Source organism: Podarcis melisellensis (genome assembly GCF_964234715.1).
Source record: "Podarcis melisellensis genome assembly, chromosome: 1".
Classification (NCBI taxonomy): Eukaryota; Metazoa; Chordata; class Lepidosauria; order Squamata; family Lacertidae; genus Podarcis; species Podarcis melisellensis.
The window spans coordinates 118,678,841-118,705,874 of NC_138528.1; the positions used below are offsets into that span (position 1 = coordinate 118,678,841).

The 27,034-nt window shown below is 44.7% G+C and overlaps 1 protein-coding gene across 3 annotated transcripts in view; it reads left to right on the top strand.

Annotated features, from left to right (window-relative positions):
- Positions 1 to 27,034, top strand: part of ANKAR (ankyrin and armadillo repeat containing) — a 46,177-nt gene that overhangs the window by 9,164 nt on the left and 9,979 nt on the right. For all 3 annotated transcript variants that reach the window (XM_081884934.1, XM_081884936.1, XM_081884935.1), the window contains 15 exons: positions 1,893 to 2,070; positions 7,170 to 7,389; positions 8,203 to 8,232; positions 8,757 to 8,801; positions 10,393 to 10,600; positions 12,276 to 12,484; positions 14,460 to 14,564; positions 17,005 to 17,249; positions 18,638 to 18,806; positions 20,486 to 20,727; positions 20,968 to 21,121; positions 21,672 to 21,833; positions 22,481 to 22,587; positions 24,839 to 24,961; positions 26,458 to 26,616. In XM_081884934.1, coding sequence (XP_081741060.1) covers positions 1,893 to 2,070; positions 7,170 to 7,389; positions 8,203 to 8,232; positions 8,757 to 8,801; positions 10,393 to 10,600; positions 12,276 to 12,484; positions 14,460 to 14,564; positions 17,005 to 17,249; positions 18,638 to 18,806; positions 20,486 to 20,727; positions 20,968 to 21,121; positions 21,672 to 21,833; positions 22,481 to 22,587; positions 24,839 to 24,961; positions 26,458 to 26,616 — 2,356 coding nt within the window. The remainder of the gene's footprint in view (positions 1 to 1,892; positions 2,071 to 7,169; positions 7,390 to 8,202; positions 8,233 to 8,756; positions 8,802 to 10,392; positions 10,601 to 12,275; positions 12,485 to 14,459; positions 14,565 to 17,004; positions 17,250 to 18,637; positions 18,807 to 20,485; positions 20,728 to 20,967; positions 21,122 to 21,671; positions 21,834 to 22,480; positions 22,588 to 24,838; positions 24,962 to 26,457; positions 26,617 to 27,034) is intronic.

The following is a 27,034-nucleotide window of genomic DNA, read 5'->3' on the forward strand; positions in this document are numbered from 1 at the left end:
AGGCATAGGCAAACTTGGCCCTCCAGATGTTTTGAGACTACAATTCCTATCATCCCTGACCACGGGTCCTGTTAGCTAGGGATCATGGGAGTTGTAGTCCCAAAACATCTGGAGGGCCGAGTTTGCCTACAGTGCATTTCTACTCTATCAAATGTTTCCACCCCAGACCCCAGCACCATCTTTGTTCCATCTTTTATGCCTAGGTTCTATTCTTTCAGGCTTAGGGAGACATAACAGAGATCTTTACAGTGCCCAGATACTAAAAGGTCAAGGTCAAGGGACCCCTGATCATTAGGATCGACTCTGGGGTTACGGCACTCATCTTGCTTTATTGGCCGAGGGAGCCGGCGTACAGCTTCCGGGTCATGTGGCCAGCATGACTAAGCATAGCTGTCAATGTTTTCCTTTTTTTAAGGGAAATTCCCTTATTCCGAATAGGATTTCCCTTAAAAAAAAGGGAAAAGTTGACAGCTATGTGACTAAGCCGCTTCTGGCGAACCAGAGCAGTGCACGGAAATGCCATTTACCTTCCTGCCGGAGCAGTACCTATTTATCTACTTGCACTTTGACATGCTAGGTTGGCAGGAGCTGGGACCGAGCAACGGGAGTTCACCCCGTCGAGCGGATTCGAACTGCCAAGTCCTAGGCTCTGTGGTTTAGATCACAGCGCCACCCGCGTCCCTTTTGCCCAGATACTAGAGCAATGTTAAAAGGATACTACAGTGGTACCTTGGTTCTCAAACTTAATCCATTCCGGAAGTCTGTTCCAAAACCAAAGCGTTCCAAAACCAAGGCACACTTTCCCATTGAAAGTAATGCAAAATGGATCAATCCGTTCCAGACTTTTAAAGACAACCGCTAAAACAGCAATTTAACGTGAATTTTACTATCTAATGAGATCATTGATCCATAAAACGAAAGCAACAAACAATGTACTGCAGTCACACAATCAATCAATCAATCAATCAATCAGTAGCTGAACTGGGTTCCACACAGTCACAAAAACAAAACAAAAAGAGATGCAAAACCAAAAACACTCAAAACGGAAGCTTAACACTCAAAACGGAGCACATTCTGCTTCCGAAAAAAAAGTTCCTAAACCAGAACACTTACTCCTGGGTTTGCAGTGTTTGGGTTCCAAGTTGTTTGAGTACCAAGGCGTTTGAGAACCAAGGTACCACTGTACAAATAGTGTGGTGCAGTGGGCTGAGCGTTGGGCTAGGATGATGGTGAGACCCAAACTGACACTTTACCCATGAAGCTCACTGGGGGACCTTGGACCAGTCACACTCTCTTACCCAAACAACCAGGGTTGTCGCGAGGATAATGTTTGGGGAGGGTATGCTGCTGTATGCCATCCTGAGCTACTTAGAGGAAAGGCAGGATTAAAATGAATTATTATGGTATGCCATGGTCCAGTTTAGACAGGTGTACACAACCTGCAGTCCACTGAGCTAAATGCAGCTACTACTGCTTGATTTTTAAAAATAAAGTCCTATACATAAGAACCTGCTGAACCAGGTCAAAGTTGCCCACCTAGTCCAGTATCCTGTTCTCACAGTGGCTAACCAGATACCCGTGGGAAGCCTGTAAACAGAACATGAGTGCAACAGCACTTGTGTCTCCCAGCAACTGATTTTGTGTATTGTGGCCTGCCTAGTGTTTAACCACGATCCCAATTTTGCAGTCTCAGAGACAGCAATAAATATATATTTATAAGCCCCTGGTGGACCACCATATTAAGCGGTTGGGATGTCTTTGATTTGGTGGGTCAGAAGATTCTCAGGCTCACTTTACAGGCATTGTGAAATATAGGCTACAAAATAATGTGTTAAAATATTCCAGTTTCTACTGTGCATGTGTGTGTTCCCCCCACCCCCTGCATTTTCCAGCTATTATGTAATCGGGATCGAACTTGAACCATTTTATCTGCTTTTTAAGAGCCAGTGGTGGGGAGCCATAAATGAAGTAGTAAGCACACTTAAACCCAAAAGGCTCCCATTAACTGATATTCAAGCAATGGACCAATTCAAGAAAAGATTTGGCTATAAGAAGGCTATTAAATGCAAGGTATGTTTTTTTTTTTTTAAGGGAATGGACCCTGTGAGGTCCATCACATTTATGGTCATCTTCCTTTAAACAGCGCTTTCAGAACAGTTTTGCTCCTCTCCCTCTGTCGCTCAAAATCATGCTTCATTCCAGTTAGAGCAGCCTTTGTGGATGGAGTCAACCCGCCTGCCCTGCTTCTCAGGCCAGGTGGGAAATTTAAGGTTTCCAACCACCCTGTATGAAGCATAGGTTCCCACAAGGCAAGAAACAACGATAACAGCAAGAACATTTATTGAACTAACAGAATTGAACAGCAGGGGCAAACAACTGCTTATATACATTTCTGAAGGCCTGGGCCACTCCCACTCCCAACGTGATTGGCTATCTAAACTTCCAAGCTGCGAATCATGACTCAGAGTTTAAGGGCCAATGGTAGAGGCCCAAATCCTGAAATGTTCTGTGATTGGATATCATGTATTGAATCAGAACACAGGAGCTCAAAATCCTTAGTCCAGACTCAAACTCAGGCAAACACAGAACACTGAATACATAACACTGTATAATACAGGATCATCCCATATGATAGTGCAAAATACTATGTCCTGTGCTGATTCAATACAGGATGCAGTTTGTCCCGTATTTCCACTCCCCTGCCCCCCCTCCCTTTCTCTCTGCCAAGTTAGGGCTCCTCTCCAAATCTATCTATGTGAAAGGGTGTGTGAAAAGTCATGATTTAAGCTACGGGTAGCAAAGCTCAGACAGATTTACAAATTCATGCATATCTGTCTCTGTGCATGTGACAAATTCCAGAGGGGCCATCATGTTAGGCTGCCACAGATTGTAATGGATTGCTTTGAATTCATTTATGCACCAGGTGGAAAAGAAAATCACTCCAACGCCTCTCTCTGCCCCACCCTACCCTGCCCAGTATTTTGCCAGAACAAAGGTGGCAACCTTAGTGGAAATGGCCCAAACAGCCCATTCTCCATTACTTCCCTATTTATCAGGCTCCTTGCCGCTTGCCTTTGAGCTTTCTTCTCTGCTATCCTCAGCGAACGCCTGGTTTTGGGGGCGGGTATGTTTTCTGGCAGACACTCCAGTGACAGCGTCTCATTCAACTGCTGCTCAAGCTTTGCCTGTTGAATGCTTTCAAAATCCTCCTCATCTCCCGTCATCTCCCAACTTTTGCCCTCATCTTCCTCTGGAGTGTGCCCTCTGCCAAACCACTACCGGAATATGAGGCCTCTCCCTCCGATAACAGGACTCTCATGAAGAGTTCGGCAGCAGTCCTGTATCTCGGTGACTCATACCTGCTCATATGAGCATGCAAACAGCAGAGTAAACAAAACCTTGGCTGCGGAAGTATGTAGCATCGCTAATTTTATTGCTATACATCAAATCAAACCAAATCATAATAAGGAAAATAACAACAGCGTGAGGAGCAGCTCACACAAACATCCTGTCTGTCTGGGAGACAGAACAAAGAGCCTAAAACCCCACCTGAGCGTTAAATCAAACAGCGTCCTCGATTACCTGTTGGTCTCCAGGGATCTACTTAAGTGCATTTCCACCTTTAAGATCGAGAATATACAATCTAGTGATCATCTTCCCCTTGTAGCCAAGCTCTCCCTGAACTGGCAGTCGAAGGCCCATAGACATGCGACCCAGATGGTAACCAACGAATCTCTCCAAGTAAGAGGAATCAAATGGTCGGAGACCCAGGCTCAAAGGTACCAGGAATTCTTTCAAAAAGTAATCCTCGGGTCCCATCCCAACATAGGCTCTGCCTCAGACGAGCATAGCATAGTGCTGAAATGCTTCCACCATCATACGACTGATCTTACGTCCTTCTTCAGGTTACCACCCAAAATATTAAATCGAAATGAATATACTTACGGTGCCCCCTGGTATAATTCTCAGTGTAAACAAGCAAGACAGCGCCTCCGTGCTATATATAATGTATATAAGACCTCCGATGCAGCTACTCTGCCAGCTAGTTATGCACAAGCCAAGCTAGTTTACAAACGCACGCAGAAAACTGCCAAACGTGAGTGGCAACACAATCGCTGGCAGGCTTTGATTACTGCTTCAAAATCACACAGATCCAGGGAATTCTGGTCTTTGATCAACAGAAGGGTGAGGAAATACCCAAGGGCAGTCATCCCTGCACCGACATGGGAATTGTTCCTGAAGAAATGCTTCTCACAGGCAGATGCTCCCTCCGACCACCTGACGCAACTGTTTACCCACCTACCTATTTGGCCTCCCACCGATCCGGACGAAATAGCCAAGCTAATAGCGCAGCTGAAACCGGGTAAAGCCCCAGGGCCCGATCTGATCCCTGCTGAAGCCATTAAACTACACCCAAAATGGTGGGCTGGCATCTTGGCCAAAACCTTTGATGCAATCAACGCTTCTGGCCTCATCCCCAAAATATGGAAGGAGGCCATTATAGTACCAATTCACAAAAAAGGTTCTCCAATGGAGCCGGAAAACTACCGTAACATCAGCCTCCTTTCGATCATAGGGAAAATTTATGCCAGCTTTTTGCTGACTAAACTTTTGCGATGGGTAGATGAGACTAATCAGATTGGCCACGAACAAGCAGGGTTCAGAATTAAACGCTCTACAACCGATCATGCGATAGTTCTTTACCATCTGGCACGAAAGTACTCCTCTCCCCCCCGGGGCTACCTCTGTGCTGCCTTCTTAGACCTAAAGGCAGCCTTTGACAGCGTTCCTAGAAATATTCTATGGGAGAAACTTGCGAAACAGGGCATCGATAGAAGACTCCTATGGCTTATAAGTCAGCTCCATGAAGGCACCCTTGCTAGAGTGAGACTTACCCCTGCGGGCGATCTCACAAATTCGATACCAATAAACAAGGGAGTGCGCCAAGGATGCATATTGGCTCCCTGTCTATTCAACCTATTCATCAGCGACATGCGAGCACCCCTAGTTAACTCATCTCCAAGTACACACGCGCCTAGACTTGCGGACTATCGCTGCCCACTCCTTTTATATGCGGACGACGCGGTAATTCTATCCTATACACGTGTTGGACTAACCAGAGCTTTGAAGATCTTTGCCACGTATTGTCAACTCAACCAATTAACCATCAACCATGCTAAATCCAAGATTCTGATTTTCTCCAGAAGCCGGAGATTATACGAATGGAAGCTTGGTGGAGCAAAAATAGAGCAAGTCCTAAAATTTCAATACCTAGGAGTTATTTTTCAACACAACTTGGGGTGGAAAGCTCAAATTCAACACCTACTTAACAAGGCCAAAACTTTGTCATATGCGCTCCTCCGATTCTTTTTTTCGGATGGAGCTTTGCATGTTCCCTCGGCCCTAAAGGTGTTCAAGGCAAAAGTGGTCGCCGTGCTAGCTTATGCTGCCCCGCTTTGGGCCGTGATGACAGATCTTGCTCCTCTTGAGACACTGCAAAATCAATTCCTGCGGCGGCTCCTAATGCTCCCCCTGTGCGTAAGCAACGCAGCCATGCGACTAGAACTGAAGATCGCATCCTTAGAAACTTGCCTGTGGAAGCAAGTCTTCAATTATTGGTTATCATTATGGCATAGATTACCAAACCACTACCTTGTCCAGTGCTTATGGCGAGATGAATTCGCTAGCCTTTGGACTAGTAGAATTCATGCCAAACTCCTGAGCTATGGAATCTCTCCTTCAGATTCCCTAAAACTAGACCAAATTACTGCTCAAAGACTGATCCGCCAAAGACTGGATGACATCGATCTACAGCGAAATTATATGCTGGGGGGAGGTGTTTGTTCGCCCCAGAACATTAGTATCACTTTAACTTACTGCGTTCCATCATACCTCTCCTCCCTCTCGACTGTTGCCCATAGACTGGCCTTCACCAAAGCGAGGTTCAACGTTTTCCCCTCCAACGTCCTGAGACATAGATTCTCAAAGGGCCAAGCCCCCGCCACGTGTGAATGTGATAAGGAGACGCCGGAGTCGCTCCAGCACATCATGTTCACTTGCCCCCTGTTCAATGTGCCACGGGTAAATCTGTTGGGATCAATCATACAGAAACTAGAGGGTACCCCACCAAAATTCCACCTTGCTCAAATTTTGCAGGATAAGGATACCCATACGACCCTGAATGTGGCTAGGTTCCTGGTCGCTGTCCTTACCCAAAAGCGACGCCAAGGAGCACTACAAACTAACTAAGGCGTAGTATGCCATTCCATTTTATAGTATTTTATTGTTACTGTGGTGTTTTAGCGACTGTTTTTTTTTTGTTTTTTTCCCATGTGCACAAGCTGTTATTTATGTGTTGTTTTTACCTGTACGGGCCTATGGCTGTAATAAATATTGTTGTTGAGCCTAAAACAAAAGCACAGAGAATGGAAATGCGGTGTCTGAGTTTCCGTTCTCACACTTCCAGAAGAATGGAATGTAAACAGTGTGGATCACAAGATCCAACAGCAATGGAGGGATGAAAAATACTAACATGGAGGTCTATACTAAATGCCCCTTCATCCTCTGTGGAAGATTCTTGGGGAAGTGGTCTCCACCACTTTCCTTCATCTACCCAGTCCCTGACAGCCAGGCAGAAGCTTCCCAGGCTTTGAGAAGCAGGCACCAGAGTATTAATACTTTAATACTCTAATTTACTGGGAACATTTAGGGGACTAGCCTAGTCCCCCTAGTCCACTGACCGCATGCCACTGGCAGGATAATAATTTGGCTAAAATTTGTTGAGGGAGGTGGGTATCTTGAAGATTCCATTAAGGGCCTCTCTACATTTCCCCCTATAATCTGTGTACCGAAACTGGCATCCAGTGGTTGGGGCCAAGACTTCAGTGGCCTGTATACATCCTTGCCCATTCAATCTAACGAGCCAGGATGGAACGCATGATACAGAACAAGTTCAAAATTATATAATGCAATGCAGAATAAGAAAGATCCTGTGTCTTTCTACAGTCGGCTGGCCTCAGGAGTCAATTTATCTTGGTACAGAGTTTTAACTGTTCTCTTTCTTTCAGGGCATGGTACACACAGCCCAAATCAAAGTAGCTGGAGTGAAAAATCACTGTATTACTATTCTTGTTGTTTTTCTATGTGCCTTTTGCGCGTGTGACATTTAGAGCCTGCCATTTGGCATGAGAGCCGCTGCTGAAAGAGGGTTGGCTGCTATCTTCCTCACCTTCTGCCGCAAGACATCCCTCTCCAGCCTTGCTCTTTCAGACGATCATGGCTACGGTCTTATCCACTATGCTGCTATCTACAACCGTGTGCCAATCATATGCCAGCTGATTAAATCATATCTGACAATCAACCAGAGGCGCAGCATCCCAGTTAGCCAAGGTATGAAATAGTATCTGCTGAGAAGTTATTAGAGTCCCAGGGGTCCTTCCCACAAGGAAAGCATCTCCCCTGTCCCCTTTCTTGGTTGTAGAAAAGACTCTGTGCAAGAACCAGAGATATCTAAATCAGGCTTCCTCAAACTTGGCCCTCCAGATGTTTTGAGACTACAATTCCCATCATCCCTGGCCACTGGTCCTGCTAGCTGGGGACCATGGGAGTTGTAGGCCAAAAACATCTGGAGGGCTAAGTTTGAGGAAGCCTTCATTCACCTCTTGATTCCAATCTTCTTTTCTAAAGTGTGTGAGATACTTTATTGCTCCAGACATCACTGTTAGCCCTCATCTGACCTGTTACCGACTCCAGTTCAGATACCTGTGTGGGCGAGCAGGCAGAGCAATGAGGCCCCACTTGGCTCCAATGGCTTTGGCAACGTGGGCTGGGCTGGAGCAGCGGGCTCTGTCCCCCGCCTGGCATACGTGCCCACCCACCCTGGGCATTGGCAACCCATGATATGCTGCTGTGCTGGACAACAGCTCCCATCATCTGACCATTAGCCCTGCAGACTGAAATCTAGCAATATCTGGAGAGGGGAACCACAGATTCTTCATCTCTGAAATAACTGTTTGGAGGAGGCTTTCATCATTAGAATGAGAAGCAGGATAGTGTATGCTGAAAGAAAGAAAGAAAAAGAAAGAAAGAAAGAAAGAAAGAAAGAAAGAAAGAAAGAAAGAAAGAAAGAAAGAAAGAAAGAAAGAAAGAAAGAAAGAAAGAAAGATGCAATAGCCAAATCATAATAAATACATTTTGTTCTAGGGAAACGTCCCCAGAAATCTGATCCAAAGGGTAAGTGATAAATACTTTGTTTTCCTCTGACTTTTGTAATATATATAAGTATACGAAATAAAGTTGCGCTAACTTTAGGAAAACTAGGGGCTATAAGTTTAAGGGCAAAGGCTTGCAGCTTCTGTACCTTAAGAGATAATGCTCTATAGTGTAACTAGAACGGTTCATTCAATGAAATATTTGAGTTAGTGGGAGCTTTGCTCTTGCCATTAAGGGGTGCACAGGTAAGCCCATTCGGAAGAAAATCTCTTCGGAATCCATTAAGCATGTTGCAGTTTTGTAATTTTGTTCCGGGAGTAAATTTAATGCAGAGATTACACTGACAACACACACACACACAATAATAATTAAAAAGATTGATTGCACTGAAGTCGATAGTATTTCGTCACTGGAAATTCTGCATAGCCAATAGCTTTGGAACCTATGATATAATTAATCTTAAAATAAGAACCTATGTCTATATAGCACACGGGCATGTAGGGATGTCATGCTTGGAGTGATTAAATAAATATGCTTTCTTTCAGGAACAACGAGCTTCCAAGATAAGGACATTGCAGGAGAGAAAAGTGGTGAGTTGTAAAAAAAACACAGCATTACTTTTTTTATAGTCTACAATGATGAAAATTATTTAGTTTGTTGCCATTGATTTCTCTTTCTCTCTCCACTAAGGCTGGGCTATATGCTGTTCATATTCAGGGGTGGGCAGAGATTTTGCTATGTTTTCCATTTTTAATGCTATAATGCATGGCATGTTCGATGCTTTTTTAAAAATCTGATAAATTCACATGCTATTTTTCTAGTGCTGGAAAGAGAAACAATATTGATTCTGTGAAAATTCAGCTTGGTGGGGAGGTGAGAGTGTGAACTTAGGACCTTAGAGAGACTAGGTTTCAAGCTTACTGGGTGACCTTGGGCCAGCCCCCGCCTCTCAGACTACCTTACAGGGTTGTCTTGGTTTTTAAATGGGGGGGGGGGGAGAAGCAAGGACATCACCTTGAGCTTTTTGGAGAAAAGGGTTATAAATTCAACACATACATACATATACAGTCGTACCTTGGAAGTTGAACAGAATCCGTTCTGGAAGTCTGTTCGACTTCCAAAACATTCGGAAACCAAAATGCGGCTTCTGGTTGGCTGGAGGAAGCTCCTGCAGCCAATCGGAAGCTCCGCTGGACATTCGGCTTCCGAAAATCGTTTGAAAACCGGAACACTCACTTCTGGTTTTTGATCATCCAGGAGCTGAAACATATGAGTTCCAAGGCATTCAGCAACCAAGGTACAACTGTACACATAAAATAATAAAGGGATGGTGTAGAAACAGCACTGGTATAAAACTAGCAAATAATTATTCAAATCATTGGGGGCTCTGCCTTAGATTTTGCCACCTGAAGTGTACCATGTCTGTGCCACAGTATTCTGCTCTGGTCAGACCTCACCTGGAGTACTGTGTCCAGTTCTGGGCACCACAGTTCAAGAAGGACACTGACAAACTGGAACGTGTCCAGAGGAGGGCAACCAAAATGGTCAAAGGCCTGGAAACGATGCCTTATGAGGAACGGCTAAGGGAGCTGGGCATGTTTAGCCTGGAGAAGAGGAGGTTAAGGGGTGATATGATAGCCATGTTCAAATATATAAAAGGATGTCACATAGAGGAGGGAGAAAGGTTGTTTTCTGCTGCTCCAGAGAAGCGGACACGGAGCAATGGATCCAAACTACAAGAAAGAAGATTCCACCTAAACATTAGGAAGAACTTCCTGACAGTAAGAGCTGTTCGACAATGGAATTTGCTGCCAAGGAGTGTGATGGAGTCTCCTTCTTTGGAGGTCTTTAAGCAGAGGCTTGACAACCATATGTCAGGAGTGCTCTGATGGTGTTTCCTGCTTGGCAGGGGGTTGGACTCAATGGCCCTTGTGGTCTCTTCCAACTCTATGATTCTATGATTCTATGTGTAGTTCAGGGGTAGGCAACCTAAGGCCCGGGGCCGGATGCGGCCCAATTGCCTTCTAAATCCGGCCCGCAGTCGGTCTGGGAATCAGCATGTTTTTACATGAGTAGAATGTGTCATTTGATTTAAAATGCATCTCTGGCTTATTTGTGGGGCTGAAAAAGGTTGCTGACCCCGGTGTAATTCATTCTATTGCATCTTGTTCCCTCTGTCAGGTTTTGGTCCCACTGCTTTGCACCTATCAGCTCAGTGCTCCTCCGTCGAAGCCCTCCATTTCCTCCTGGCCTTAAAAGCAGATTACGAAATACCCGATGAACATGGGTGGCTGCCTATACATTACGCTGCCTTCTATGACAATGTTACCTGCTTCACAATTCTCTACCGAAAACACCCAGCTTCGTTAGAGTCTGAAACACGAAATGAGTAAGTAAGCAGAAAACAGCATGGGAATTTACGCCGCCTTGTTTCCTTTTGGAATTCAAGTAAGGAACTCTAAGTATTGTCAAGTTTCAGAGTTTGAAGGTTAGTGATTATGCATAATGTAACACCAAATTGCCCAATCTTGGGTCAATCAATTTGAGACAAGGGTTCCTAATGTGCCCGTCAGCTGGGTACATAACTACATTTGCCTGCAAGGGAACTGGCTATTCTAGGGTGTGATCATGTTTTGAAATGTTTGCTATGTCGACTTCTAACCAATCTAAAGCTGTACTGTCCCATATCAATCAAATCCTCCTGGAAGAGCCTACTAGGAGCGTGGAGGACCTTCAGATAGCCTAAGAATGCAGTCTAGACCAACGCTCACCTTCATGTTCCGGGTTCAAGCCTGGAATCCTTGATAAGAGTCCTTTTTAGAGCAATCAAAGTTGCAAAGTGGGAAGGTAAAGAGAGCAAGATAAGCAGGCAAAGAAACTATCCCACCACAGCCTGGTTCAGCTCAACTGCATTTCTGTTACATGCAATTTATCTGGAAGGATAAAATAACAATAAATCCTATATAAACTTGCCAGTGAGTATATGCCAATGAACATTAGGGCTGGCCAGCATATGGTTTTCAACACTGTGATATATCCCCAGTTAAACATCACAATATACCAATATATCATGATGTCTGAAATAAGGGTGGAGCTATGTAGAGGCATTGGCTGGCTTCACGGTTTTCCCCACATTGTGATTTTTCCATCGCACACACAAACATCAAGATCCGCAATATGTTGCCAGGTCAAAAATTATGAAACCAGTATCATGATACGGACTTGAAACCAGTTTTGAGTGATATATTGCCCAGCCCTAACACATTTCGTGATTTGCAATATATTGCCAGGTCAAGAACGATGAACCCGATATCATGATATGGACCTCAGACCAGTTTTGGATGATATATCGATATCTCACCAAGCCCTAATGAACATGACAGGGCTTTCCTTATTAGAGAACATAGGGAGAGGTGCATACTTTTATTTGTTTGTTTTTGGCCACAATTCTTCATCTACTTTTCTAGTAGTGAATCTCATTGAACTCAGTAGGGCTTGCTTCTAAATAGATGTGTGCAGCATTCCACTGTCACTCAGCAGCTAACTTGCAGAAACAATGCCCTGGCTTGCACATAGTTTAGCATGAACACATGGATGTGCAGAGAGCCAGTGTGGTGTAGTGGTTAAGAGCGGTGGACTTGTAATCTGGTGAACCGGATTCGATTCCCTGCTCCTCCACATGCAGCTGCTGGGTGACCTTGGGCCAGTCACACTTCTCTGAATTCTCTCAGCCCCACTCACCTCACAGAGTGTTTGTTGTGGGGGAGGAAGGGAAAGGAGATTGTTAGCCGCTTTGAGACTCCTTCAGGTAGTGATGAAGCGGGATGTCAAATCCAAACTCTTCTTCTTCTTCTTTGGGAAAGGGATCACAGCCAATTTGCTCCTCTACAGTCATAGTTTGGCTTAGCATCTTGTATGACTCCTGGCCAATGGTTTAGCTCTCTCTGGACTAACCGTGAACTATGACCATGGCTTGTCATGTATATAAAATAAAATCCATTTCATCATCCTATTTCGCTGAGTATTTATCTGCATTGCAGTGATGTTTCTCCTCTCTCCTACAGAAAATGCTCCACCCCACTTTTGCTTGCGGCTACATCTGGGGCATTAGATACGATCCAGTATTTGTTTTCTCTCAAAGCCAACTGGCTGAAAAAGGACAACGAAGGAAATAATATCATTCATTTGGCGGTGCTGAACTTTCATACGGAGGTTCTGAAGCATCTGGTTGAGCTGCACAACCCTGATCTTCCGGTTTGGAAAACTCTTGTTGGTAAGCACATCAGTTTGTCTCCAAGCAAAGTGGTTCTAGGTGGCCCTAACTCCCTGGGATGTTTCAGTTCATGAGGATGCAACAAGGTGGCCCATGGATGCAACAGGAGGATGCAACAGCCCCCATAGCCCAGTGATAACACATCTGATGCTGCATTATCTAGAGGCAGGATAGGAAGCTGGAGGGAACTCTGGAAAGACTTGTCCTATAGCAGCCCCCACACCATAACAGATTTGTCAGAAGGAACTTTGAACTACCACATGGTGGCAGCATCGGAGGAAATATTGGCAGACTAAATGCTTTCTATTAACCCACTCCACCTTTTGAGGTAAAGGTAAAGGACCCCTGGACAGTAAAGGTAAAGGACCCCTGGACGGTAAAGGTAAAGGACCCCTGGACGCTTAAGTACAGTCAAAGGATACTCTGGGGTTGCGGCGCTCATCTCGCTTTCAGGCTGAGGGAGCCGGCGTTTATCCGCAGACAGCTTTCCGGGTCATGTGGCCAGCAGGACTAAGCCGCAACACTTCCAAAAGTAAAACAAAATAAAAATAAAAGCACACAGTTTTAGCTGTTGAATATGTTGGCCATCAAGTCCTAAAGACCTGGGTAGACTGAAATGTTGTTTGAATGAGCTGTACCGCTTCAGGATAAAGGTGAGGAGGGATCCCTCTTTTGAATGCCTCCAAGTTTTTAAAGCTTGCTCCAAGTAGAAAAGGAACTTTATTTTAATGAAGGGGGATATTAAAAAGAAATAAAATCTGCCAACTGTAGTCTGAAATGGTATAATCTAGAGGTTTTCAACCTTTCTGAGTCCACTGCTCCCTTAACCGACTACATTTTTTCCTGCAGCAACCCATTGGGGCTCAGGAGCCCAGTTACGTCACCCCTTGCCTGCAGAGCTGCCATCCTCTCACCCTTTTTCAAACACCCTCCCTTGTGGAGTGTTCCCTCAGCCTCCTCTCCTCTCCCTTCTCCTTTGGAGTCCTTCAGGCAGCTGCAGCTGCAGCCCCTGGTCTCTGAACTGCCCCACCCCTGCCCCAAAGAGAGATGCCTCCCAGAGGCACCATTTGCCTGGGGAGCTTGTAGCCAGGGCTGCTGCAATAAACAGCTGTGCAAGCCTTTGGCAGGCAGAAACACGAAAGGGCATCAGAGGAGGGAGGGAACGAAAGAGGAACAGCGGCCAGTGTTGCCCGCGGCACCCCTGACCGTCATTCAGGGCAAAATGCAAAAAATAAAAAATTCACTGTTGATACCTCATTCTCGAATTGCCCCTCTGAAATATACTCTGAGTCGAAAGTGGATTTCATGCTCTTTATTCAGCTCATAGTGGTGAGGAGGAATGCAAATTCCCCCAGAATGTCTGCTTTATATACATTATTCACACAATGGGCCCCACGTGATTGGCTAATTCCGGGATTCTCCTGTGGGCCAATCAGGTTGTGGATTCACTTCCACCTGGAGCTGGATTGGATGGCTCCTGTGGACCAATCAGACTGTTGCATTCTGAATCCTATTGTTCTAGGAGCAATCAGACTGCTGCATTTTGGTGTAGTGGTTAAGAGCGGTGGACTCGTAATCTGAGGAACCGGGTTCACTTCCCCGCTCCTCCACATGCAGCTGCTGGGTGACCTTGGGCCAGTCACACTTCTCTGAAGTCTCTCAGCCCCACTCACCTCACAGAGTGTTTGTTGTGGGGGAGGAAGGGAAAGGAGAATGTGAGCCGCTTTGAGACTCCTTAGGGTAGTGATAAAGCGGGATATAAAATCCAAACTCTTCTTCTCAGTACATAACAAATCCATTCTACCTAGAGCTGCGTCAGAGTTTTGAAAATGTGTTTCCTGGCCATTTATTGGCTGGATAAACTCCAACGGAAAACAATTCTGCAAACTGGAGTTATTGCAAAAAGGTTCAGCTTGGATACATCCTTTGGGGTAACCAGCAAGTGTCTTCAAATTGCTTTGGGGATTCTCAACAGGTATGCTGGATTGCAAAGAGCAGAAAAGGAAAGAAATGGCCATACGGTGTTTGGAAGTCCTTTGTCTCGCCAAAGATAATTACTGGAAGTGCATTTTGGATGCAGGTGAGATAAGCAGAAGAAGATATGTTGCTGTCTTTATGCTATAGGTCGGGGTGGGCAGATATTGTTGAAAGACAGTTCCAATAGTCCGTCCCACCACTGGCCTGTCTGGCTAGGGCTGATGGAGTCCAACAACAACTTGGGGTGCCAGAGGTTCCCCATTCCTGCTGTAGGTTTTCATATAACTATCTGTGCACCAGCTACTAAATGCCCATATAAGGTGATTTCAAGCCTTATGAGGAACAGTTGAGGGAGTTGGGTATGTTTGGCCTGGATAAGAGCAGATAATGGCAGCCACCTACAAATATCTAAAGAACTGTCACATGGAAGAGGGAGCAGGCTTGTCTTCTCCTGTTCTGGAGGCTAAGACCTAAAACCAATGGCTTCAAGCTACGAGAAAGGAGACTCTGACTAAGCATCAGGAAGAACTTTCTGATGGTAGGAGCTGTCTGACAGTGAAATGGACTCCCTTGGAAGCGGGTGGAGGTTTTTAAGCAGAGGTTGGATGGCTATCTGTCATGGGTGCTTCAGTTGAGATTCCTGCATTGCAGGGGGTTGGACTAGATGACCCTCGGGATCCCTTCCAACTCTACTGTTCTACGATTCTAATAACAAGGGGGCGGAAACAATAAAAGAGATTAATCCAAGCCTGATGTGAATACATAGGAAGACATAGTACCTCTTCCTTAAATCCATGCCTTTTTAAAGCAAACTATACACACAGGGTTGGATCCAGACAAATGTGGTTCCCACTAAAAATCATCTATCATCTATCTATCTATTTATCTATCATCTATCTATCTATCTATCTATCTATCTATCATCTATCTATCTATCTATCTATCATCTATCTATCTATCTATCTATCTATCTATCTATCTATCTATCTATCTATCATCATCTATCTATCTATCTATTTATCATCTATCTATCTATTTATCATCTATCTATCATCTATCTATCTATCTATCTATCTATCTATCTATCATCTATCTATCTATCTATCTATCATCTATCTATCTATCTATCGGTATCTGTCTATCTATCTATCTATCTATCTATCTATCTATCTATCCATCATCTATCTATCTATCTATCTATCTATCTATCTATCTATCTATCGGTATCTGTCTATCTATCTATCTATCTATCTATCTATCTATCTATCTATCTATATCTATCTATCTATATCTATCTATCTATCTATCTATCTATCTATCTATCATCTATCTATCTATCATCTATCTATCTATATCTATCTATCATCTATCTATCATCTATTCTTTTCAAGTTTATACATTTCACTAATTTTATACATTTCACTAATTTTACAATCATTTTGACATTTCAAAACTTTACTTCCTTCCCCCTCTTTCTGCGGTTCCTTAAATTTTGTTTTTAATATCTTCTGCAGTTCCAAATTAATTTGCTCATTTACTCATCTTCTTTAAATATATACTCTTTATAAAACTGCAGGTTATCTGCCGATGTTTTCATCTGTTTATAATTTATCTAGTTCCCACTAAAAATCAAAGGACTTGAAGCTATGACAAACTTGCCCCGTTGCTTTCGGTGCTATACCTAAGCTGCGTTCGGACGACTTGTTTTTAAACTGTTATTTATGCAGCACTATCCGTTGCAAATCCCACAAGGGTGTACTCTAGGAAAGTTCTCTGCTCCTTTGCTCCTGGGAGTAGATCAGCTTTAAATCAAGCAAACTGTTGGAGGCAGCTCTTAACATGTTGGAAGCATCCTCTTCAAATACTGTACATTTTTAAATGAAATTGTGAATTAAATGAATGTACTTGCTGACAGAAACCACTGGGGGCAGGATTCAGCAGAATTAACAGTAGATGATAAAGCCCCAGTTCATAACTGTATGGGGGCTGCAGTATCCTCACATTTTTGTAGATACCAGCCACATTCAGATGTAACAGTAAACCATAGTTTAGTGCTACTCTATAGTTTTCTCCTCCTCTGGCACCGCCTCCCCTGAAACCTTGCTGCTGGGAGGAGATTGGCTTGATGGATTTAAAATGGCATGACAATGGATTGAAAAGGATGTTCAAAATAACTTTTATTCAAAAAACAAACAGAAGCTTTTCTTTTGGGAATTATAGGGACAGAACTACCTAAGTTGTATAGAAATTTATTTACGTATGCTACTACCGCAGCAGGAAACCTCCATGGGTTTGAGAGCGAGAAGTATGGTGAGGTTAGGGGTGTGAGGAGCATAAGGATCTCAATCCTACCCTGTCTTGCTCACGTGTAGGGTTACATGCACAAGTAGGGCTTTTGTGATCTTCCGTACATCCCTCCCCTGCCAACACATACAGATTCTCCTATTCTCTTCTAAACAAGTCAGAAACTTCCAAGTGATTCACAGGATGTTGTGTTTGTGAAAGAAAACTAACTGACCCTTCGTTTGCGCTCTGCACCGCAGGTACCATACCCTCGTTAATCAACTTGTTAAAAAGTGGCAACATCTACCTGGAGTGCATCACCATGGGAGTTCTGAGTAACATCTCAATCCATGAGTCCATCGCCAAAGCTTTTGTAGAAGCAGGAGGCATCACAGTATTAATTAAGCTACTGGCAACTCATGAACCTGAATTGCTTTCCCGTTGTGCTGTCCTTTTATATGATATTGCCCAGTTGGATAACAATCAGGTCATAATTGCTGAACAGGTAAGCCTAACCCTAAAAAAAAAAAAAACCTTAGTATTGTCTTTCATTCCCTCCTTTTTAAAATGTACTATAATAATAATAATAATAATAATAATAATAATAATAATAATAAAAAAAAAAATCCTTCCAGTAGCACCTTAAAGACCAACTAAGTTAGTTCTTGGTATGAGCTTTCGTGTGCATGCACACTTCTTCAGATTAGTTTTTTTGTTTTGACTATGGCAGACCAACACGGCTACCTATCTGTAACTATAATAATAAAAAAATGTGTTTGCTTTTACTTTAGGTGTGTTCAATTTGTAAAAGTATCCTAAGTTAGAGACCCCCCTTTCTTCCTTTGAATCATAGAACTGTAGACCTGTAAGGGACCCTGAGGATCATCTATGTACATTGAAACTAATCTTAATTGTGCTTAAGGTTCCTAATAGTAATGTCAGGAGTCCAGGTTCCCAACTTGATAACACAGTAAGCGTAGATAATTAAAAAGGAGGATTCATTGCAAAAACAAACATATAGCTTCGGACAGCTCTGAGAAAGCCTCTGGCATCATTACTCAAGATGACCCTTCTGAAGACTTCTTCCGGCGTTGACAGAAGATATTGAACTTATGACCCTTAAGTCTCTTGTGTTGCTTCCTACCTAGCAGCCCTCCCATTCGCTGACTCTTCAGACTTAGTGGATCAGCTCCAACCTCTTCCTGTTCAGCGAGGCTGACTCTGAGTCTTTTCGGGCCTATTTGTTCTTCCTACGAGCTTTGGCTGTGTTCCAGCCTGCTCTCAGCTACTACGTTATCAGCCTGCTCATCAAGGTCAGGAAGACCAGCTCTCCCCTGCCTCACTAACAGCTAAGCCCCTCTGTTCCTGGCTGCTTTCTGCAGTTGGCTGCAAACCTTTGCTTGGAGCTGGCTCATTCCTGACAAGTAACTAGAGTTCTCCTCAGTGGTGGAAGCTGTTCCGACATTCTGCTGTGTTCCACCACCATGCTCCCTGGCCTCTTCCTCCTTAGTCTCAGTGTTGCCTTTGTAGAATTCAGTAGGGGGAATGGGGTCAAAACCAGAATTAGTTGGCTCTGCCTATTTCTGTCCCTGGCTCCACCTTTTGCTGTATTCCCTGCCTTCTGCCCTACCAGCCCCTATGAGCACCAGTTTCCTCTGTTCCTAAACTCAGGATTAGGAACCCACGTCAAGCCAAGAGATTCAGATCCCAGGTTAAGAGAAGTACTGGTTAGCCTTAAGAGGGGGTGAAGATGTATTTACTAATTGTGGCTAGATAAAGAGGGAACATTCTCAAAGTTGGCTTCTGATGAACAGAGAACAAGAGTTGTGTCTGCACTATTGACAGTTTGATATATGTTTTCTTCAACACTGTTTTTCTTTCTTTTTCCTGCAGGGTGGAATTCCTGCGCTTGTCAATCTGTTGCAGTACAACATAGAAGACCTGCTTGTGAACGTAATAAATTGCATTCGAGTAATGTGCATTAACAACCATGAGAACCAGTTGAAAGTGAAAGATGCCAGGGGCATCGAGCCACTTGTCAACTTCTTGCAGTCAGATTCAGGTACAGCAAAGGAACAAAATGCAGAATCACAAGTGCTGCTATCCATACACAGGGGAGTGGGCACAGTGCATGTTCTCCTGGACCCCCTTTTTGGAGGAGGACAACAGACCATCAAAGCTGCAAGGGGTGGATACTGGGGGTGCAGCAGGGGCAGATATAGGGCAGTCCAATTGGTGCAGTCACACCAGGCCTGCTAAATGCTTGCCTGGCTTTGGGAAGGAGGTGTGAGGGCTCTGGCAGGGTCCTAGAATCCTCCTGTGAGCCAGCGTAGTGTAGTGGTTAAGAGCGGTAGACTAGTAATCTGGTGAACCAGGTTCGCTTCCCCGCTCCTCCGCATGCAGCTGCTGGGTGACCTTGGGCTAGTCACACTTCTCTGAAGTCTCTCAGCCTCACTCACCTCACAGAGTGTTTGTTGTGGGGGAGGAAGGGAAAGGAGATTGTTAGCTGCTTTGAGATTCCTTAAGGGGAGTGAAAGGTGGGGTATCAAGTCCAAACACCACCACCTCCTCCTCTTCTTATTCTTCCTGCCTCCTTCCCAAAGCTGAACAAGTACTTTCCGGACTTAGGAAAGGTGGGAGGAAGGCCCTAGGACCATGCCATAACCTCGTGCCTCTTTTCTAAAGCCCAGCTTAAGCCGGTGAATGGCCTTGCACAGGGCGGCATATTACCAAGGTCTGCCCCTGAGCCATAGCTGTCAACTTACAGATTTGAAAATAAGGGACCAGCAGCCTCGAAAATAAGGGATCAGCAACCAAAATAAGGGATTTTGCTTAGCTTATGAGTTCCATTGGCCCTTCCCCACCCAAGAGGGAGGGAGAGAGACTCTCTCCCATGCTGCCCGCAAGCCTGGCATGAGGCAGTTACAGCGCGGCCTCTGAAGCGCCGCCCTTCTGCATCCCTCCCCATCCCCTCCTCTTCCTCCTCCCTCAGGGCAACTCCTCAGCTGCCACTGCTGCCTCCGGCTTCCCCTAGCAGTGCGGCTGAAGAGAGGGGCTGCCTGCCTGCCCGCCACCACCCGTCTCCTCACGACGCGCCCCTGAGGGGGGAAAGGGAGAGACGGAGACACGGCAGCTCGTATGCTCTCTCTCTCTCTCTCTCTCTCTTGAGGTGGAGAACCCCAAGCCGCTGCTTCCCTCCCGAGCCGGGCGAGCATGAAACCCGGGAAATTTAAGGGACATCATCAATCCGGGACAGCATCGGGACACGGCGCTGGGATAAGGGAGTTTCCCGCCAAATAAGGGACGGTTGACAGCTATGCCCTGAGCACAGAGATAGATCTTCTTAGAGAGACTGCTTTTTAGGGGAGGGGGCAAATCAAGGAGGGGTGAGGCCCAAGTAGCAAGTTTGGGTTACACATGAACATGGATTATGGATTTACTGGCTCGGTTGAGAGGGATAAGGAACCTGTGACCTTCCATATGCTGTCAGACTACAACTCCCATCATCCCCTACCACTGGCCTATCTGGTTGGGACCGATAAGAACTCCCCCATCCCTGCAGTATTGCTTAACAAACATTGTCTTAGGTAACAGAATACTAGACGTTTATTACTACATCAAATCTCTGATCTGCAAATGAAACGAAAAATAATAACAGCGAAAACAGTAACAGGGCTGTTATTTGCTGTGGTCTTACATGTGGCTGGCTCTTACTGTTTCGTGATCTTTTTCTGCATAAAGATGTGCTGCTGGCCGTGGCTTCGGCAGCGATTGCAGAACTTGCTCGAGGGAATTTCAGAATGCAGAACGCCATAGCTGATGCGCAAGTCATAGCCCCTCTAGTTGAACTTCTCAGAGGAAGGAAAATCAGTGTCCAAGTGAAAGGAGCAATGGCGATCGAGGCACTCGCTGAAAGGAACACTAACATCCAGATGAGATTTCTATCCAAGTCTGTGACCAAATTCCTTTTAAAGCTCCTGAAGGCAAGTATTTTCCCATCTTTTCTCTGGGATTTGTAGAGCAGCGGAGTAGGCTGTTATCTGACCTCACTGGATAACTTTGTAGCTTGGTCCTTCTGAGTTCAGCGGAGCTTATTGATGAGGAAGTCAGCTTGGGATTACATCCTCTGAGACGTTAACGCTTTGAAATATAACCAGGAACATTTTATTATTATTATTATTATTATTATTATTATTATTATTATTATTTTGCCCAATCTGCAGGCTTTTCACCTGAAAGTTAAAGAACAAGGTGCTTGCACACTTTGGGCCCTGGCAGGACAAACCTTGAAGCAGCAGAAATACATGGCCGAACAAATTGGATACAACCTTATTATCGATATGCTGCTGTCACCCTCTGATAAAATGCAGTGTGTTGGTAAGTCAACTGTCAGGTGGCTGTTGCGGTTGCTCGAGAGTAACCAGGCAGGACTCCAACCTGTGCTTTACAGGCTTTATTTTGGTGCAAACTATTTACAGTGAAGAGCCCCAAAGTTCATGTCTGGCTCAATCGCTAGCAGGATCCGGGAGTGGTCATTTTTGGACCTCCCCCAACATAAGAGTTTCGTTACCCCCAACTGTCTCCTCCCCTCTCTGTGCCTCAGACTACTGCGCAGGATAGGCGATGGCAAGGGCATGTTTCCCTCCTGACCGGCTTGCCCAGAAGCGGTGTTAAGGCTCTTATCAGCATCATCTGGTCCTTGCACCTCTTCCCCACTGGATGTGGGGCTTTCCTCCTGCCCGGAAGAGGAACTGCTTCGCAAGATTTTCGGAGGCTCCCTGTAACACAACTGCCCTTCTATTTCTCGCCTCTGAGCCGATGGCAGTTCCCTGACATGACATCAACCTTTTCCGTTACTTTTCTGAAATAAAAACTGGGCATGGGACCGAAGGTTGCTAAATGTGTGTTGCTGTGGTTGTTTTGGAAGGAGGTGAAGCCGTCATAGCTCTTAGCAAGGAGAGCGAAATTCACCAGAACCAGATCTGCGAAGGGAACGGAATTTCCCCTTTGGTTCGGCTGCTAAGGAGTGGAAGGATAGCAGAGGGCACACTGCTCAGTGTCATCAGAGCCTTGGGGACCATTTGTATTGGTTTGTAGTTCCTTTTCTGTTGTACTTAGGTTATGTTATAAGAAAAAAGTCAAAGTTACAGCCTCCATACTCTTTGCCCGTTTTGCATTTTCCAAATATGTAGGGAGCAGATAATGTAGAAAAATAAAAGCAGCAAAACACACAATGAAAGCCAAATTTTGCTATTTTTTGGGAGGAAGAGAGGGCTCGTTTACACTTCACTTGTCCTGAAAGCACGGGTCTGGGCAGTTTTCTGCTTTCCCCAGGAAAACCTGCTCTTTACCGCTAAATCAGAGCAAACAGCAATTCCCAGAAAACCTGATTGACATTTGTTCTGATTCAACGGTAAAGAGCAGGTTTTCCCGAGCGAAAGTGGCTGGACAAGGGGAAGTATGGATGATCCCAGGGTTTCATATGTCTGAATTCGACATAAGAAATGAAATCCCACCAAAATGGCAAAGAAATTTTCCAGGTCTTCCACATTCTGTGATAATGCTCCCTAGACTAGAGGTAGCTGTTTGGAACATGTTCTTGTCTAAAAAGTTAAGAACACAGAATAGTTACAAATATGAGGTTTGCTTGTACTGACATTACATTTTCTGATTATCTTTTCAATTTTTCCTGTGCTCCTTATGTGGGGCTCTCTGCCTGACTTGTTGGACCTTCAGGTGAAGCCAACATAAACAATCCAGTCAGTCAAGACAACGTAGTAGATGAAGGAGCCTTGCCAATATTGGTCCACTTACTGAAACATCATAGCTCTCTTCACATAAAGGTGGGTTTTAAGTGGTAGCCTTATTCAGTATAGAGATGAACTCCTCCAAAGCATTTCTTGAGTAGGTTTAAGTGCTGGCATCTGTCTTTCTCGGAGGACAGTGGAAAAGTGCGCCATCGGAGGAGAAGTCAAACCGTTGGAGAATTACAGCGCCTGCTGTGGCTGTAGAAACATGTTTTGTTGCAGCTGGAGAAGATGAAGGTGTCTGATTGTGCTGCTGCAGATGAACTATGGTGTTTCTTCTCTCTGCGCTCCCCCGGTTACTGCTCTGCGCTTTCCCTCTGGTTACTGCTGGGGATATGTGACCTGTCTATCTCCAGGCACTTCGGTCATCTGCAAGGAATTCCCAGATAGTGGGGTTGATGTTGCCAGCTTTCATGTCACATTTGAAACATCTTTGTAACGCAGAGTTGGTCTGCCAACAGGCCTGGTACCTGAAGCCAGCTCCCCATAAAGCACAGCTTTAGGGATAGAACACTTCTTGACAGTGCTATTTTTCTAGAAAAAGCAGTGCCAGAACTCACCATAAACTCTCTTATAATGGCAATGACACACATCTGAGAAGTGCCAGAACTGAGTTCCATTGAGTTCCAGTATGGGGGCAGGGATAGCCCTGATTCTTGAGTAGGTTTAAGTAGTCATTTCAGTTCAGCACATAATATAAGCTAATACATCTTTGCGCGATGCTAAAGGGCTGCAGCTCAGTCGTGACAGAGCTGGTGCTTTGCATGCAAACGCTCCCCGTAGGGTTTGGAAGCAACCTTACCTGAAACCCTGGTGAGATGCTGCCAGTCCGTGTTGGCAATGAGGATCTAGATAGACCAAGGGTCTGACTTTGTATATGGCAGCTTCTTATGTTCCTATACAAAGAAACTAGCTGCTGGTCACAGCCAACCATATTTGGAAACTGGCACCTAATTGCTTAGAGTTGTGTGATGCTGACGTTCACAAAAGTAACATGGCTATAATAATTCTGTTTGCTACATTCCAGTTCTTAAAGACTGGAGCGAGATGTTATTGTAGACAAGGAGCTGCCAACAGCAAGATCCCCATATCTGGCTTGATAGCTGTAATGGTTATATGGGGTTGCTCATGTGTAAGTTGCAGCCACTCCTGGCTAGGTGGCCTGGTTAAACCTTTCCTGGCTGGACAGCCCCTCACTTCGTGGCTGTTCAGTCGCTGGCAGAATCTGACAGCGGGCGTTTCTTCAACCTTTTCCAACATAAAAGTTGTTTGACGCCCAGTCTCCTCCTACTCTCCCTGCGTGGAAATCTTCTGCGCAGGGAGGGCGTGGGTAGCGGAGGACCTGTGCTCTCCCCGCTGGTGTCCAGTGAAGAGTCTCTGAGCCTGCTCTCTGCTTCCCCCATTGGCCCCCCTCCATCCCTGGTGTTGCGCTGATTTTCTTCCCCAACAGGAGACCTGCCTCTCTCCCTACTTGGCCCCTCTCCAGCATCATCGTGGAGCCTCGCCTCCTCCTCTCATTCCAATGGCAGTTCCCTGACAATAGCCTTACATCTTCTCTCCCCTATAATATCTAACATCTCCCCTGTGACCTCTAATCATACAACTCAACCACTAGTGGCACCCAGTTATGTGGAGCAAGGATGGGGAGAATTGCATTTTGATGACCATGTGATGACTATTTCACTAGAGGCTATGGGGAGGTTGTGGGGAGAGGGAGAGAATTAGGTACTAGGATGCTGTTTGGGGCATTGGCTATTTGGTTGGCAAAAGACTAATTGCGTGGACAAGGAGAATACAGTTATAGGAAGGAGAACTATGTTTATCAGTAAATATATTTGGAAACCTCAGGGCAAGACAAAAATCTCCATTAAGCAGTGTGGAACTGTTGTGCTGTGAGGTACAGAAGGAGTCCAGTTTGTTATATATTAAGTGCACATATTATGACAACTCTGGACGAGATTGTGGCTTTTTATGGTGTAAAAGTCCTTGTACTGCAGCTACATGTTACTTAAAGGGATTGTTCATTGGGGACTGAGGGATAGTCAGCAAGCTCTGAAGGACGTTTGGAATGGGGCTGAAAATTTGGTCTTGGGCTAAAAATAATTGAATTTAACCAATGTGTTCAAGATCACCTATTAAATCAATAAAAATATTCTTTATATGCAGTGTATGTGTCTGAATCCCATTCTGAACTTTGATGTGAATAGGGTAGGATAGGATCTATTGTACAAAAATGATATTTTCTCTCTTTTTTAACTTTTGCTTTTCTATTCAACTGATTGTTTAGGTTGAAGTTGCATATTCTTTGGCTTGCATTGTTCTAAAGAACGATAACCTGCAGAGTGTGTTGCGAGAGAAGGAAGGCTTTAGTTATTCTGACGTCCTTGGGCTCCTTTACGCACCAGAGAAGGTACTGGCTTTACTGGAGAACATGATAGTGCCCATTTAAGAGAAAAGATTAAATACGCTGTAATAAGGCACTGGCATTCTTTCTTTCTTTGTTTCAATCAATGTCAGTGCCTGATTACAGGAACGGATCCTTTCCCCAAAGCTGTGAGCAAATGCTCCTTTCCATGTACAGATCTGCTCCTGCCATTAGAATGGAAGAGCCAGTGCACACATACAAGAGATTAAAGGGGATCTCCGAGCTCACATATGGATCAAATCAGGCTGTTTTGCAGCATAGCATGAGAACAGTTGGCAGTTTGTTGTTAATTGCACAGAACCACCTTAGAACTACACCACAAGCTGGAGGGCCAATGAGCATATGCACCGACCAAACGTGATGCAGCTAGGTAAATTTTAGATCCAAACTTGGGTCTCCAGCTGCTTTTGGACTACAAATCCCATCATCCCTGACCACTTTTCCTGCTAGCTATGGATGATGGTAGTTGTAGTCCAAAAACTGCTGGAGACACAAGTTTTGAGAAACCCTATCCTAGACCCTGGGCTTAACAGTGTGGGGAACAGAGGCTTTACATGAGTGTGTGTGTGTGTGTGTGTGTGTTAGTTCAGTTATGAAGTGCACAATTAACAATAACCTCCACCCATGCTTTACAACTGCATCTACATTCCTGATACACTTGAGCCACAAACGATTTTAAAAACTACAACTCTGAGCATGTGCCATTATTATTCCAATCTCACTTAAATCTCGCCTGGCAGCTTCATTATACACTTTTTAGGCACCAGGCAAAAACATTCCTCTTTGACCATACCTTTGGCTGACTCCCATCCAATGCCCTTTTAAAATGTGAGTGTGTGGGGGTGTTATTGGGGGGTTGCTGTTATTGTTGATTTTGTATTTTGTGTTTTTGTACTGTGATTTTATGTTGCAACCACCCTGAGACCTGCAGGTACAGGGCGGTATACAAATTTTAATAATGATGTTGTTGTTGATGATGATGATGCTGATACATTCATCCTGATCCACTGTTTCTTAGTGGGCATGGAATTTCATGGCCTCATTTCGCCTCTTCCTTCTCTCAAACCAGCTACAGACAACACTAACTAGCTACAGACAACACTCACAGTTTGTTTTGCCATTCTAATAGTGATGGGATTTTCTCCCCCTTCCAGTTTTTTGCAATCAATATTCTGGCAGCTGCTGTTGCATAATTCCACCCTCTGGAATTTAATAATACCACACGGAAAGTGCACCCCCTAAATCTGTCCTAAAGGTTCCCCCAATCCTCTGGAGCAGGTCTGGGTAGGGTGTGGGGTGCTTGCTTGCTTGAGTGAGTGAGTGAGTGAGTGTGTTTGTATGTCTCCCACTGAACAAACAGAAATTCTTGCACTGACAGGAGTTGGTAGCTGAATACCACCCATGGTTTGTGTTTGTGTGTGTGTTATGTACTTTATATTTCACAGTCAATACAATTTACTTATTTCTCTGATTGTTTTAAGGATATCTGTTTGCGAGCAGGAAATGCTATCGCCCTTTTTGCATATAATAATCCCAGCCAGCAGTTATTGATTTTAGAGAGCGGGCCAATATCTGTGTCTATATTTGAACCTTTCCTGGAATCGGAAGTAGAGACAGACAGAGCAATGGCTGCCTTTCAGGTACAAAACCAGAGATCACGCTCAGAGTTCACCCAGAATGCATAAGCACGCGTGTGCCATTTTTGAAAATGGAGTTTTCCATAAAGGTCTGTTTGAATGCTATGCCTCTGTCTTCTTGCTCAAATACAAAGGACTCTGCTCAATCTACTACATGGAGAAGGAGATTTTCATCTTCTCCCTTTCGGCATCAGCTTCTGATCCTTGTGCGTGTTCCATAAACATCTGGTTTGTCACTGTGAGAATAGGGTCCTGGAAGAGAGATGGACTGTTTTCCTGATCTACAAGGGCTCTTCTTATGTTAGTTTTCTGATATAGCTTCCGTTTCTCAAATCTCTGGGGAAAAAAGATATATCTATCAACTTTGAAAAGTTTTCAGGTGTCCTAGGTACAACCTGACACCTGCGTAGTACCCAAAAGA